Raw genomic sequence first — 15,087 nt, forward strand, 5'->3', positions numbered from 1 at the left:
GGTTGGGGGTACGGTTGCCTCTTATCGAGATCCATGAGGAAGGATTTAGGGCACTAAGTTCTGAACCAGCCTATCCAGTCAAAGCAGGCAGGGGGTGGCATACTCTTGTTGAGGCTAGAAAGAACCTCTGAGGTTAGGGAAAGAACCCCACCAACTCCAACAGTCATCTCCTGCAGAAGACTAGACCTATCGAATTGCCCTTGTACCCCAGAATCTCGACATTTGCGGTTAGTGATGTGGCGCTCCTGGACATCCATAGGGTGGCCCAGATTTTAAACCAGCCAGAAGTGATCCCTGCGGGGTAGATATCTATGCTGGCATACCGTGCGGCCAAACTGTTCAAATAATATTATTATGATGCACTAAGTTAACCTATTACCATAGCTTTTTGTGTGCTGCTTCAAGTGCTATCGTCTCCATCGTTTCCCATGTTTAAGTTTGCAGCTACAGGTAAACCCTTTGAAGCCCATCAGTTTGTTATTGGAAGTTAGCGTTGATGACATGTTTCAGGAAAGTATTATTTTTTATATTAACTGCATCACTTATCAATTTCTAAAACAAAATTAGAAATTTAGTGAAAAGCGATTCAACGTCTAAAATTAAGTAGCGTAATCATTTTCATCACTTGCAGTTTTTTTTTTAATTTATTTTGATAATGAGTCTTGAACCTCTGACGTCAGAATCAGTCTGTTCTACGCAGTTAGGTTCTTATATTTATAGACATATTTCGTTAAATTCTATGTTTTTGGTCTAATAGAGCGGACGATAAGTTTCAATCTTTATGCATTTTAGGCATTACGTACAATAGTGGTGGTCTGAGTTAATCAGATATCTTTTCACGGTGTTTCTATCTCTGTGTTAGATCTAGCTGATTACTCTACTGTACTAATATGCCTAGTAGGAGTGCTAACTGGTTTGACGGGGCTAATTGGCAATCATTCGTCATATTACTGGTTGTTTTTTTATAAGTGATAATCCCCACAACTATCACCACATTGCCTTTATCCGCTGGTGGATTTATTCTACAATAATCTTCATCTAAAGCACTCAGGGCGTTTTTCCTTTTTCAATAAATTAGATGACGTCAGCATAGGCATAATTGGTGCAAAATCCTCGACTGCAGTTTATTTCTTCTGTATGACTTTTCTCAAGGAGCCACGGCAAAGTCTAGACCTGTATAAGTAGATATGTTTTATTGACAGTTTCGGTCTGTCATTGTTGACTAAATATGACTGTGTAGTGCTCTTTACGGGAGGCCGATGATTTCTAGAATTTGATAGTGTTAATAATGTTTCAACGTTGTGTGAATCGAAAAACTTATGTGAGATATAACTTTACTCAAGACTCGCACCCATAATAACACTGTACACTTCATGCTCGATTCGACGGCTAGACCTAGGTGCTACCATTGAAAGGCCAATTGAACACTAAAAAATTCTTTTCACTGGTCCTAATTACTAAATATCTTGTTAGAGTGTTTTATCTGACCATCCTAAACCATAGTAAATATTTTCACTAACGCTCAAACAAATTCCATGGATATGAACCATCACCGAACTCCTTTTTGCTTATAATAAATGAAGCTTCGTGCAAAATTCCAAGGTTATAAGTCATATCGTGCGGACAGACTGACAGAATGGGGGGTTTCCAGCCTCTTGACTGATCATCCAGTAGCAATCAATGTTAAGTTACATACAGAAAATATAAAAGACATTGTCACTCAAAATCAACACTTCCAGTTAGTCCTGTAGATTGGGTTGCAGCAAAGGCATGGTATAAACATGTAATGTAGCGTTTAATCAGTTACTGACTTTAAAACTAAATTACGATAAAAATATTTAAAAAAAAGCTTTACACAATTAAAATAATGGACATTATAAAAAAATATTTTTAGTAAAATTTAACACAGAAACATTACAATAGACCATTAAAATTACAAATAATGTTTTTAATAGCTTATTAGAATATTTGGCCTTTCAGCCACTTGGTAAATATTATTAATAGCTATAAAAACATCTTACATCTAAAGTTAAATTTCTTTAACTCTTTGTTTGAAGGTTGTTTTTGACGGTGGAAGGATTATGAAGGAAACAAGATTTTTTCGGACATCACTCAACGATGGTAAATATCCGGAAAATCCTGTTTCCGTCACATATTTTAACCGTTGGGTATTATTTTTCTACCACAGTGTTGTCATTAACCACACTATAGTTTTCCTTTCCACTGAGTTCGTTATAATTATCTATATCGATAATGCACACGTACATTTATCTCTTATTGCTGCTGCATACATATTCGTAAAAAACAGGTAATCGCTTGTTCGTGTCCTAGAATTTAACAAAGTACCTGCTAACTTTTTCCGTTTGTGGTATCGAAGTCATAATGATTCAACTAACGTCAGACTTTTTCTGTGAATTTTATAATATTCTGGAATGTTCACCTTTAGTGCCCAAAACTAAATATTTAACAATATTCAAATATTTCTTCATTCGTCACCAAGAGTAAAAGACAATAAAGACAATTCACTTGTAATCATGCCTCCTCCTGTTTTGCGAATAGCATAGCAAGTACTCGTACGTCATGATAAAAAAATATATATAAAATACCATTAAAATTGTTTTTAGTATCAGAATAGCTATAAAGGATAACAAAATATCTTGCGGAACACTTTTAGTCAAAATTCCAATTATTACGAGTATATTCTCATCAGTATTTATTTTCATCAATATTCAATATTCTGTGAAAAAACGATAAGCGAAAAACTAAATTTAGTCGGTTATACCAAACGTTTTAAGGGGAAATACAACAAACCCATTTGTGATTTGTTTTATTCACCGCCTCCCCAAGAATCGAATCCGCGACCTTTCGGCTAGCCAGCTGTAAAGCCGGCAACGGTCATATTAGTCTGGAAACCGAGACCTAATTTTTACTGGACAGGTACACAACTTGGGTTTTCTGGAATATAATAATTTTCCTTAAGAAATAAATCGATAGTCTGCTATGCCAGTAGGAATGGAGGGCATGGAAAGGGTTAAACATATAAAAAGACAATTTTCTCTTCAGATCATATATTTCTTATGTTGACACGCTTATAACTAACTGTAAGTCATGTAAATAAAAGATAAATAAACGTTAGCGTACCACGTACGGACCGAATATTTGGCGGGAAAGTGACGATTCTTAGCCTCTTTATCTGGTTGTCTGGCGGTGAATAACTATTATTTCTGAGTTAAAACAGATAGTCTTATATTTGATACTTGACTTTAATTTTAATTATATTATTTCAAAGCACACGCGCGCCCGCACACATGCACGCTCATCATAATCGTTTTAAACCTATGAATATCCTTCAATTTCAACCCTACGTCAAAACTATTGTGGCGGACAATCAATTTTTTTTAGAAGTTTCTATTGTTTTGAAGAAAACGTAAGTAGTGTGATTTTAAAATTATAATTGGCTTTTGCCTCCTAGAGTATCGAGATTATGGTCAAGAAGTTTGATTCGTAGCCTACTGTTTCATTTGATATGTTTGTATTTCCGTAGTGAAAATATAGTGTAATATGGTTATAACAGCCTCTTCCTTCTAACAGCAAGTTGCATCCAAGGCACAATCACGAAGTAATCAACAATGCATTCTAATCTCGTTTTATTAGGAAGTTCATTGTTTGAGCTTAGCATGAGATAAGTGAAATTGGTCTGTACCCCTCTACGTTATTCTTGTCACTGTCCGGCTAAACTACGGCAGTAGACATGCACTGTAGACTTGCTGCTTAAATAGCAAACATACCTATGTGTTAAAAAATAGATGTGATTAAAAAACTAAACACATTTATAATCACTGAGCCAGTGATATTGTCATATCATAACTGTAATTATATTGTCTGAGAGTCATTAACAATATCTCTTTTTGTGTAGAGAACTTTATATTGTGTCAGTATTAAAGACAATAATGTACATTTCATAGAAATCAGAATTCATGGCAGCTATGTCCACCCTTCAACAAAGATTTTCGCAATGTGTAAAAAGAAGGAAAGTTAAAATTTTATTTTGGAGATGGAGTCTCAAGAATTAGTCAAGATTTATTTTTAAGGTTTGCAATTAAATTTTTTGTCATCATTTAAGCATAAAGCCCCTGACACATTCATTTATTGTATAATAACTAGCTTTTAACCCACAAAGTTTGCCTTCTTAGTACAAGCACTTATGATGTAATATGATTGAGCACAATAATATTTGTTTAGATGTAAGAAGGCTTACATCAGGTACATATTATTTCATAGTTCTTGTTTAATAGGATCTGAGATAAAGTGAAATTACGACTAATTCTGGTATCAGGTTTTGCGTGTATAGCAGTATTTTTAGTCCGGATGAATTCTATTTCTGACCACATCTGAAATAAAATATAAATATTTGTTTGTGTGTGTAGGTCTTAGAGGCATACTTTAGTCAAAAGCGTCTACTTGTGATCTAAGATAATTCCAGTATCACTGTTAAATTTGCCTTTTTTGTCACGATGAAGAAAATGGAACACACTTATGACTGAGAAGCCTACTTTGGCTCAAAAGCATCTACTTTCGGCCGTTTAAATGTTCCTCCGGTCTAATGTAACTACGATTCCACATTTGGTTTGCTTTATTGCTTCGATAAGAAAATATATACATAAGTCCAAAACCTACTTAGGTCAAGAAGCTTCTTCTGCTGGGCTAAGATAATTCTAGTCAGTTTGCCTTTTTTCCTCGATGAAGAAAATATATACATATGTGGTTCTCGGAGATCTAATTCAGTCAAAAGGCGTGCACTTCTGATTCTTGTAATCTACTGTCAGTTATGTTAAAACTATTTGTAATATTTTCGGTGCCATGGTTAAGTTTGCCTTGTTGTCTCTAAGAAGAAAATATATATTAATACGACGGAGCGATAAACCTTCTACAGTAAAAAATCATTTACTCACGGTGTATGTAGGAAAATTCCTACTAAATTCAACCGTTTCAAAATATTCGTTCATAATAGGTATTGCGTGATAGAAGTCTTCTTGTTTTTCACACTGTATCCTGGAAAAGAATGGCTCTTTCAGGCATGTTAGTGCTCGTTCTCTGTTTTTCCTTGTGCAACTGTAAATATGCCACATTTCAATGTCATGCAGCAGCCAGCATTGTCAAGGACATTCACAGGTCTGTTTATTAAGGTGTGTTTTATAACAGTGTAAACATGTATTTTCAATTCTTTAAATGGTGTAAATTCGTCACTGATGCAATCTGCAAGTCTATAATAACTATGACTTTGCTATCTACATTATACTATCGATCAACCACTGCACAATTATAATTCTCTACATTTTAAATTTAAACAAATGATTTAGCCTATTTAGCGAACTTGTTTCATTTATATTATGATAATTTTGTCGGATTCATGAATATTCCAGGAAACTTTTCGTATTGCTCTCTCCATAAGAACCTTCCTTAGACTTCAATAACCATTAAAAAAGAATTATTAGAATTGGTATACCGTTCCCAATATGCGGTTAGCACCATTTTTAGGGAGGGATTCATTTGTATTTATAAGATTATCTTAATTTGTCATCCTCGAAACATGTAATGATTCTAATTTTTGGGTTGTGTCTAGTGCTTTTAAATCTTAATCTTCAGTTTCGGATATCCACCAAAGGTGACCAAATTCTAAGTTCTAACTTTCCTCTACTTGCTCGTTTCCAGTCTCACTACCGAGGGGGACAATTGGTTTCTCAGCCACTTCTGTACCTGCTATGCTCTGTAGGATGGCTGAATTGATGCTTCTTTTCTTTATGGAAGGAAAGTTCATACTAGTTGTTCACTTCAAGAAACTCTAGTATCGAAGTTTGTTACGGTCGGTCTGATTGGGTGTAGCCTGGTATGCAGTTATAAACATTCTTTTCCTTACCTTTTCTATTGTGTCGTGAGTAAATATGCAGTATGTTGTCCGTGTAGTTTAATTATTCATTGCTATTCTTGTATTGCATAGCAGGTTATTACCACAGCGACTGCAAACTCTGTAAAAACAAGATGGAACAAGAAAATTGACATTGATGAAAAAGCTGGGAAGCAAACTTTTTGTTTCAACTCTCTTCGTATTATTCTTTTAATGTGTAAATTCCATATAACGTACGACGAGATCAACATAGTTTTCAATAACAGCAACTACAATCTGTGTTTTACCTTTCTCGATCACACTTGGTATAATCTTGCTCGAGTTTCAATACTATTATATTAGCAACAACAGTTGAACGAAAGTAAGTGTTCTTGCTGAATGACAATTTAAATATTCAGTTCAAAGTTTACACTTATATACTTTATGTCACTGATTTTATATCTGATGACTCTAGCCGTATTTACCGGCTTACTGTACGCGTCGAAATTAAAAGGCGACCTAGTACAAATGCACACATTTTGTACACTAAAACTGACCACTGGTATAAAAATTACAAAATTTTGTGTACTCTAACATTTTAGAACCTAAGCGTACTGAAACGTTGTACAGCAAAATATTGCACTTCGGAATTGCCGAAAAGATTTACATGGAACTTTGAGGACATGTTCGTTTCACAATAAAAGCGGTTTTGAAAACTTAACAACTCAACCAAGTCATGTCTAGTAGGATTGAACAATTATAATAGTCCAAACAACGAATGACTAAGTAGTCCAAACAACGAATGACTAAGTAAGGTATCTTGCAGGAAAGTCAATAAGCGGAAAACCAACTATGGAACGTTTATCGGTATATCTGATGCCTTGTATAGCATATTAAATATATATTATTGTATAGCATAATTCAACCCTACGTGTGGGGAGTTATTGGAAATAATTAAATTTATTTCAACATATGTTTTATTTTATCATTTTATATGAATGTAATCGAACGTTAGGGAGTTTTAAAGATTTGTACTGAAATCAGCGATTTTGATAGGAACCAGCACTTAGTAAAAATATTTCATGTACTCCTTGTACACATTAGTACTTAGTACATGTAATCCTGGTATAATCAGGCGTGGGTGGGGTCGATTTGGATTTGCGGAGAGGAGAGAATAAAATGGAAACCTCAAGAAATAACACCCTTCCCCGCTCTTCCACCACCACCATTAGGCCTGAGCACATTTGTATGTTATACTACCGGGTATTCCGACAACGTTCCATACTTGCTTTATCCGCTTATTGATTTTCCTTCTACAATCATACGTTGATTAACAAAAGCCAGTTTTATTACTTATACACTGTCAATTAGTGCGTTATTGTCCGTTGATAACGTGTAACTTACCATTATCTAATACGATAAAACATGGAATTCTTATCATGGATTTATACTAACATGAACAGATAACGCATAACATACTCCTGAGTATTTTGGAGTAAACTAACCTATGTGTGTGACATAGGTTACTCTCTTCGAAAATATGATGAAGCTGTCGCTTTTACCTGATTATGGAAAAGAGGAAAGAATAAACTTTAAGTATGATTGTCTGAATCGTATCGAGGTAAGTTAGTTATTAATTTTCTTGATTATGAAATAGTATTTTAATATTAATATTGATATTAAATAGTATTAACAAATTAATACACAACACAAAACAAGTTTTAAACTCCATACAAAGTGGTTTGTTATTTCACATATAAATAGTCATATATACGAAACGATAATTCAGATCGTTTCTTGAATCTTATGATGTTATAAAGTTATAATTGGGTTTCCTTATAAACATCTTGTTATTTCCAATTATTCTATTCTTGAAATGTAATAACCATTACATTATATGCTTGGAATATATCAATTTTTGTAACATATTTATTATACATAAACAAAGTATTATTAGTCTATTAGTACAAGGTAGAAGTACCCCTCACCATGCCAAGGTCCAAGGAAAAATTTCAAATCTATAGCTCATTTTAATATTTAAAGATAGGACTGAACATCATAGGGAAATAAATTACAGTAAATAAATTTTTATGTCTCCCAGCAAATAAAACAAATTTTGTTAGCCTAACGAGTTATGCGTTTCAACGAAAGGCTTTAACGACGCCTAGCCAAACGCCATGGTCGAACATGCACCATCATAAAACCTATTCTTGTCCATGTAAAAATGAATTTCCATGCAAACTTTTAAAGTCTTACAGATGAAATATTCTCGATATATCTTTTAACGTGATAAATTCACATTTTTTATTAAATTTTTGTTCATATAAATAGTTAAATAATAAAATTCTACACACCTAGTTGGCATAGAATGACGTTGTATGTATTGGGATAATTCGGCCACAAATATTAATGTCACGTATTAAAATGTCTTATCAGTGTACTGAATCTTTTATAGATTTATTTATTCGGCTATTTTCTTCTCGCCATCATGGTTACCCTTCAGACTGATGTAAAAATGTTGGCTAGCGCTTAGCCAAATCCCATGAAGTGACAAGCACCATTGTCGATCTGAGTGTTCGTTATATAGAAACAAAGCTTCAAGCACAATACCATATCCGTAGGTTAGTTCCTTTTCGAGATATCTTGAGGATAGACTGACAAAAAGAAATTATTTTTCCCCAATCCCAGCACACTGTTAATTATACTAATTTTAGCTTAATTTATGGACGGAATGGCCTCAACAAGAAGAAGCTTTGAATTTGCTTGTAATTTTATTACTATATTTCTATTACCCATAGAAATTGTCTTATGTGTCAGATATAGTACGTTTCTAGATCATATCAATTAACATAGTTCTAGTTACTGTTGCTACAGTTTAATGATGAAAATGTTCATACCATTCCTGTTATTCTTTCATTCAAGTCTAATTTATTTGTTAGCATCCACTGGAGTAAGAAATCGCGGATTTCTTTACACCCTTATAAATTTGGAACACGTGTGATATCTCGTTCCTTATTGTAATAATAATAATAATAAATTATCCCTTTATTGCATTATGTTCACTACGTTACATTCTTTCGCAATCATCAACAATGTTATTGCCTTGAATAGCTTTGCTATCGTCTAGGCATAGACGTACACATTCAGACTTTCATACATTCTGTCAGATATAATCAAATTACTTTCAGATACATTACTTTCAGATATCATTATGAATTCATCAAGAGAGTAACATATACTAAAAGGCTCTTGTCTTCGAAATATATTGCAATGCAGGGTGTTTCAATTTGAATATTAGGAAATTAAAGAATTATTGTATTTTGTTTAAATTTAACACATTTATATATGCAAATTATTTTAATTCTTCGCGTCGTAAATGTGTTTGTAGAGTAATTTTAACAATTTTCAACTTCTTACCTAAGCCAAGAAGATCAGATGGTAGTGCAGAAACGTAATGAAATTATCTTTTTTAAAGCCTCTCAAAGGCAAAACTCGCGTAGTTGTAGAAGAGGCCATTGGAAAAAGACACGTGAACTGGGCTTCGTGACGACCAATTCAGCGATTGGGTACAATTTTGTTTGGAGTACTTTATTAAGCCAGTGAAGCACACACCACCTTCCTTTGAAATGAAGAACATCCACAGTTACAGAGCATCAAGTTCAAGAATACCAGTAACTGGTGTTCTTGAACTTGACTATAACAGTTATAGTCCCTTCACCGAAAAAGTGGCCCATACACGTTAGTACAGATTATAACACAAAAGACTTTCAATTTGGGTTAGTGTCATTGTGACTTTACCATATTGCAGGTATATTCTGACCACGAGTTGTGCACATAATGAGAGTTCGAATTTCCAATTCAGTGAAATATATACTCATCAAATACAATACAACTAGATCAAGAACATTTTCGTCGACATGCAGTTACATTTCGTTTACTAAGTTGGTACCGTACCAAAATATATTATATGTAGCGATTCATTCGAATTTTATGTACTAACTTTGGCTCTCTGGCAATACTCATGTAATGTTCCAGGGGACACGAGAAACGTGGCTGTACGTGCTCGACTGTTTCTTCAGTGTGTTTGTGATCGGCACTCTGGTGGTATTTGTATGGAGAGGCTTTTGGTGCCTGCTGGACAACTACCTATTTCCCGATCGGCCCGACCTCTCAGCCCTCGGCTCTCTGGCAATACTCATGTAATGTTCCAGGGGACACGAGAAACGTGGCTGTACGTGCTCGACTGTTTCTTCAGTGTGTTTGTGATCGGCACTCTGGTGGTGTTTGTATGGAGAGGCTTTTGGTGTCTGCTGGACAACTACCTATTTCCCGATCGGCCCGACCTCTCAGCCCTCGGCTCTCTGGCAATACTCATGTAATGTTCCAGGGGACACGAGAAACGTGGCTGTACGTGCTCGACTGTTTCTTCAGTGTGTTTGTGATCGGCACTCTGGTGGTGTTTGTATGGAGAGGCTTTTGGTGCCTGCTGGACAACTACCTATTTCCCGATCGGCCCGACCTCTCAGCCCTCGGCTCTCTGACAATACTCATGTAATGTTCCAGGGGACACGAGAAACGTGGCTATACGTGCTCGATTGTTTCTTCAGTGTGTTTGTGATCGGCACTCTGGTGGTGTTTGTATGGAGAGGCTTTTGGTGTCTGCTGGACAACTACCTATTTCCCGATCGGCCCGACCTCTCAGCCCTCGGCTCTCTGGTATGATAATAAATGAATTATAATTAATTATTTGTAATTAAATTGTTCTGCATGTATAATATAAAACCAGCAAATATGTAAATTCGAAGATATTCCATCGGTAATCCTTAGTTTAATTCGAAGCACAACGATTTCAATCAAAAGTTGGAGTCATAATTTTAGTATGCCATTTTAATTGTTGTACAGTTAATTTTAGGTCTTTTCATAATTTTTAAATTTTTTTCAAATTAATTCAAGAAGTTCAACACGAGGAAGCAGTACTTTCCCCCAAAATATGCAAAATTTATATGGTTTGTTGATTCGGATGCTAATATGATTTTAATTCTCGATCATATGTTAGACAAATTTTCTCAGTGTTATTACTGACTATCTCGCACTTTCCAAAGCCACGTAACGTTTAGTGCGAGAGTTAGCGAATGTTGTAAGAGATGACAAAAATAATGGCTAGATGCCTTCCCGCCTGCCTACCTCACTCCAAGACCTAGTGGTCGTGGGCAGTCTCTCAACTCTCCGCACGCGTCGACCTCGAGGTGAGGAAGTTGCCAATTCCACAACAAAGCCCCACTCAGCGCTAGTTGTCCCGTTTTACAAAATCCTCGCCGACCTTAGAATACAAATGTCTAAGGTCAGATAAATAGTCTGTCTGTCTAAAACTGACAGTCTGTCTAAAATAGTGCCTAAAACTGGCAGGCAGTCTGATTGGAATCTATCTTGGATTCTAAACATAAATATGTTGGACTAAACAAAATTTGGTTAAAATAGATTTAACACAAGGGCGTAGCCAGCGAGGAGGTCCAAGGGGTCCGGACCCCTCCATTTTCATTTTTTCCAATACTTAGGAAACGATTATTATTATTTAAATAATTCAGTATTAATGTTCATGTACTGCTTAAAGGTCGTTCTCAACAATGAAACGGGTCAAGAACTTTTTAAGTAACGAAATTGGGCCTTTTTCTCTGTCGACTACGGTAAAATATCAGTTGTCGCGATTCCCCCCCGCCCCAAACATTTCCAAGCTATGTTCTTGATTGAACATGAATTCAAAACTACACCCAAAATTATACATCATTCTTAACAATTAGACTAAGAATGCGTCTACTAGGATGCAAAAAGTTAAAGGTTTGATGAACTATCCAGAATGGAAAAGGAAGAATAAATGGCACTGCTTCTAATTGTTGTGTGATTTCAACTCTGAAGCAGATTATTTTAAATACAGTACTATACTCTTACCGCCACTGAATTACATTAGTGGTTAGTTTGATATATTTCGTAGGAAATGACATTAAATCTTCAAGTAATAATTCACCTTCATAATACTAACTAATGAATTTCATTCTCTTCATTTATGGAATATTTTATTTTAAATTTTGGTAGAAACATGCTTTCTTCAACTCAATCTATACTGCGTTCGTATGGATTTTTTAGTTTGCAATACAAATGCAATGTATTGGTGCAATTGATAAATTCTTAAATCTGGATATAGTTTAATACTAGTGCGTCTACATAGCACCTTAGAGCCCTCAGGATAGCATTTTAAAAGAAATGATTCTGTATTAGACGTGCATAGATATTCTCTACCTTTCCTTAGTCTGAAAAACAGTTTTGATAATTCAAAATCTTTTGACCCTCATTCACCTTCTAGGTTCTATAAATCTTGATACTTTTACGATCCAGGACTAGTAGGAAATACTTCCTTGTCAAATCTGTGTGTTAGCATAAACGCCAGTATTCAACTAAGAACCCCGAAAAACCAATTAACCTTATTTACCATTACATGAACTTCTATTACTCGCAGGCGATGGGCTATTTCCTGGTGTTCGCTACGTTCGCGACGCAGCCCCTCATGAAGGCCTTGGTTTCTCGGATAGACGGATTCTGGAGAATCCTCGCCGTCGACATTTACCTCATCTTCTCCTTCTGCGGCACCGTCAACGTCTGGAGGGGTGTGTGGAACACACTGAACATCTACTTCCTTCCAGGTTTGTTTTGTGTATATTTGATCCTGTTTCGAAAATTATTTCACTGCTTTCATGCGAACTCTGATGATTCGTCGCATATAATTTGGTTCATATGTATTTCTTGTTGTTTGTATATTGATTTCGTTTTGGTTGATACTAATTAAAATATGTATTTTGTTTTATATCCGATTTGAATCGTAGCTTTCAAGAATCGAAAAAGTTAAAATTATATGTAAAGATCAGGAGCCGAGGGTACATTTGCATTGTATAAGCACACAATCTGTTTCTTCTAGAAATCTGTGAAGAAATTTCTGCTGACTAAAAATTAAAAATATGACACAATATCATTTTCTTCAAATCATAGTTTTCTTAATTTTATATATGCTACTAAAAATCAATACATAAATAAGTGTTCAATCAGCGACGTATTAGTATACATAGACCGGCTGTTAGTGGTGAGTTTCGGTCTGTTTATGTCATAGCCTGTTTTTAAATATCTAACGTTCAGTTTTACGTGTGTGAAGCTAAAAATATAGTCTGAGAACAAATATTAATTTTGTATTTTTACACATTCCGACAACAACCCATTTTGATTTAGTCCGCCTGAAGATAGATTTATGTATTTGAATAAATCCCTCTAGCGATTCTAGTATAACCAGGTTGTGTTTTTATAAAATGCAAATTATTTCTTCGCACCTGAACTATTGTTTATTTGTTTAACTTGAATATCCTTTCTATATAGTTTAGTTTAAACGCCAAAATGGTAATATCTCATATTGTTGTGTTACGAGGAAACACATTGGAACCACCAAAAGCTCTGCATTGTCCTGCCAATTTTTGCTATTACTTGTTGCTGTCATTCTTTGCATACACGTTCACTATGTAATTAGCTCTTCACCTATCTTAGTAATGGTTTGCGATAGACCCTGATAAATTACTGAATTTCACGCAAGGTTTCAGCTATTTAATGCACCTCGTGTGGCTTTCTTACACTAGTTAAACAAACCACGGCCTCTCTTGTTTTCGAAAGTAGAAGGTTTTCGACTGATCCAACAGATTGACTTTTTCAGGATTATGATCAAACAATTTTGCTCATGAATCTTTGTTTAATTCCGTTTAGAGACGCCGATAAGGAGCTACTGGGTGTCGCATGTCGTCTCCTTTGTCCTTCTCATCTTCATTAACTCGTCCAACTCCATCCTGGTGAGGGGTGTCTACATAGACGCGGAAGAGCAGGGTGCACAGTGCGTCGACTTCCCCTGCTACTACCTGCGTCTCTTCTTCCAGGTACATACCTGATATTGTCTGACTGCCTGAGGATACCAACAGTTGAAGCGACTAGACATGATAAGCCCTTCCAAGAAATCCTTGTGACGTAGAGTCATCTCCTTATGACATTCAATTGAATAATAGAACTATCATTGTCACGCCGAAGGCTGTTATTACAGTAGGTTTCACGAAATTTAAGTTTAATATTACCTGAAGCACAGTTTCACTGCATTAAAGAATTTTGTTTTATTTTCATGAGTTGATTATAGCACATAAATTGGTAACCATTATAAAGGGTGATTTGATACAAGTAACCGGTAGTAACTTACTTACATTAAAACATAAAACCAATATTTAACACTTTTATTATTTTGTGAGGCCTTTCGATATCAAGGATATCTTCTTCAGACACATCACAAAAGTCTGAAGAATATATCTGAAGAAGATATCCTTGATATCGAAAGGCCTCACAAAATCATAAAAATGTTAAATATTGGTTTTATGTTTTAATGTAAGTAAGTTATCAGTACCAATATAAGCTCCATCTACAACATTTCAACCGGTAGTAAGTTTCTTTATTATTTGTCAAAACCAATTAAATGGATAGGTATAGGATCACTAAAGGGTTTTTTCAGTTGATGTGAAAAAAATAGTATTAGTTACTCCATTCTCAGTAATACATAATCTGGACAAACCTCGACCTATACTGATGTCAAGATAAATATTGCATTACGTTCAAGTGGACCTTCATTCACAGCTGCCGTTTTATGGAATATATCTTCCACAAGTAATACAATAAAAAAGAACAAAATATATTTTTAAGGTAATTAGTTTTATATCATATGTAAGAAGTTATTACTTTGTAAAGTGACGTAACAAATCATACATACAGTGCAACTAGTGTGACCCTATGCTTGTTGTAAAGCGCAAATCAACCACTGAAAACTTGGAAAATAAATGTTAACATTACTATTTTCTATGGTGTACTTGGGGTATAATTGTGCTCTTGAATGCTCTTGAAATAAAACTTTTAACATTAAATGTTGGAACCCTATTCTTGCATTTAATCCTCTAGACCTCAGCACACCCCATTCATTGGAATGATGTATCCCTCGTGCAACTAATGCATTCAAAGAATTTTGCTTAGTAACCCAATCAGTAACCTCTAAGGTAGACTAGAGGTCATTCTGAGATTTGCCAAGACACGCAAATCTTTTTACCGGACCATAGTCAGTCAACCTGTAAACTGATAGTTGTCGA

The 15,087-nt window shown here is 35.0% G+C and overlaps 1 protein-coding gene across 5 annotated transcripts in view; it reads left to right on the forward strand.

The window, feature by feature from the left end:
* Positions 1 to 15,087, forward strand: part of LOC124357000 — a 91,015-nt gene that overhangs the window by 72,339 nt on the left and 3,589 nt on the right. For 3 of the 5 annotated variants that reach the window (XM_046808363.1, XM_046808364.1, XM_046808361.1), the window contains 3 exons: positions 10,448 to 10,600; positions 12,396 to 12,579; positions 13,679 to 13,845. In XM_046808363.1, the coding sequence (XP_046664319.1) occupies positions 10,448 to 10,600; positions 12,396 to 12,579; positions 13,679 to 13,845 (504 nt within the window). Of the gene's footprint in view, positions 1 to 10,095; positions 10,249 to 10,447; positions 10,601 to 12,395; positions 12,580 to 13,678; positions 13,846 to 15,087 lie in introns of all 5 variants that reach the window. The other 2 variants (XM_046808365.1, XM_046808362.1) reach the window with 1 other exon arrangement.

The sequence above is a fragment of the Homalodisca vitripennis genome, chromosome 3 (genome assembly GCF_021130785.1).
Source record: "Homalodisca vitripennis isolate AUS2020 chromosome 3, UT_GWSS_2.1, whole genome shotgun sequence".
Taxonomy (NCBI): domain Eukaryota; kingdom Metazoa; phylum Arthropoda; class Insecta; order Hemiptera; family Cicadellidae; genus Homalodisca; species Homalodisca vitripennis.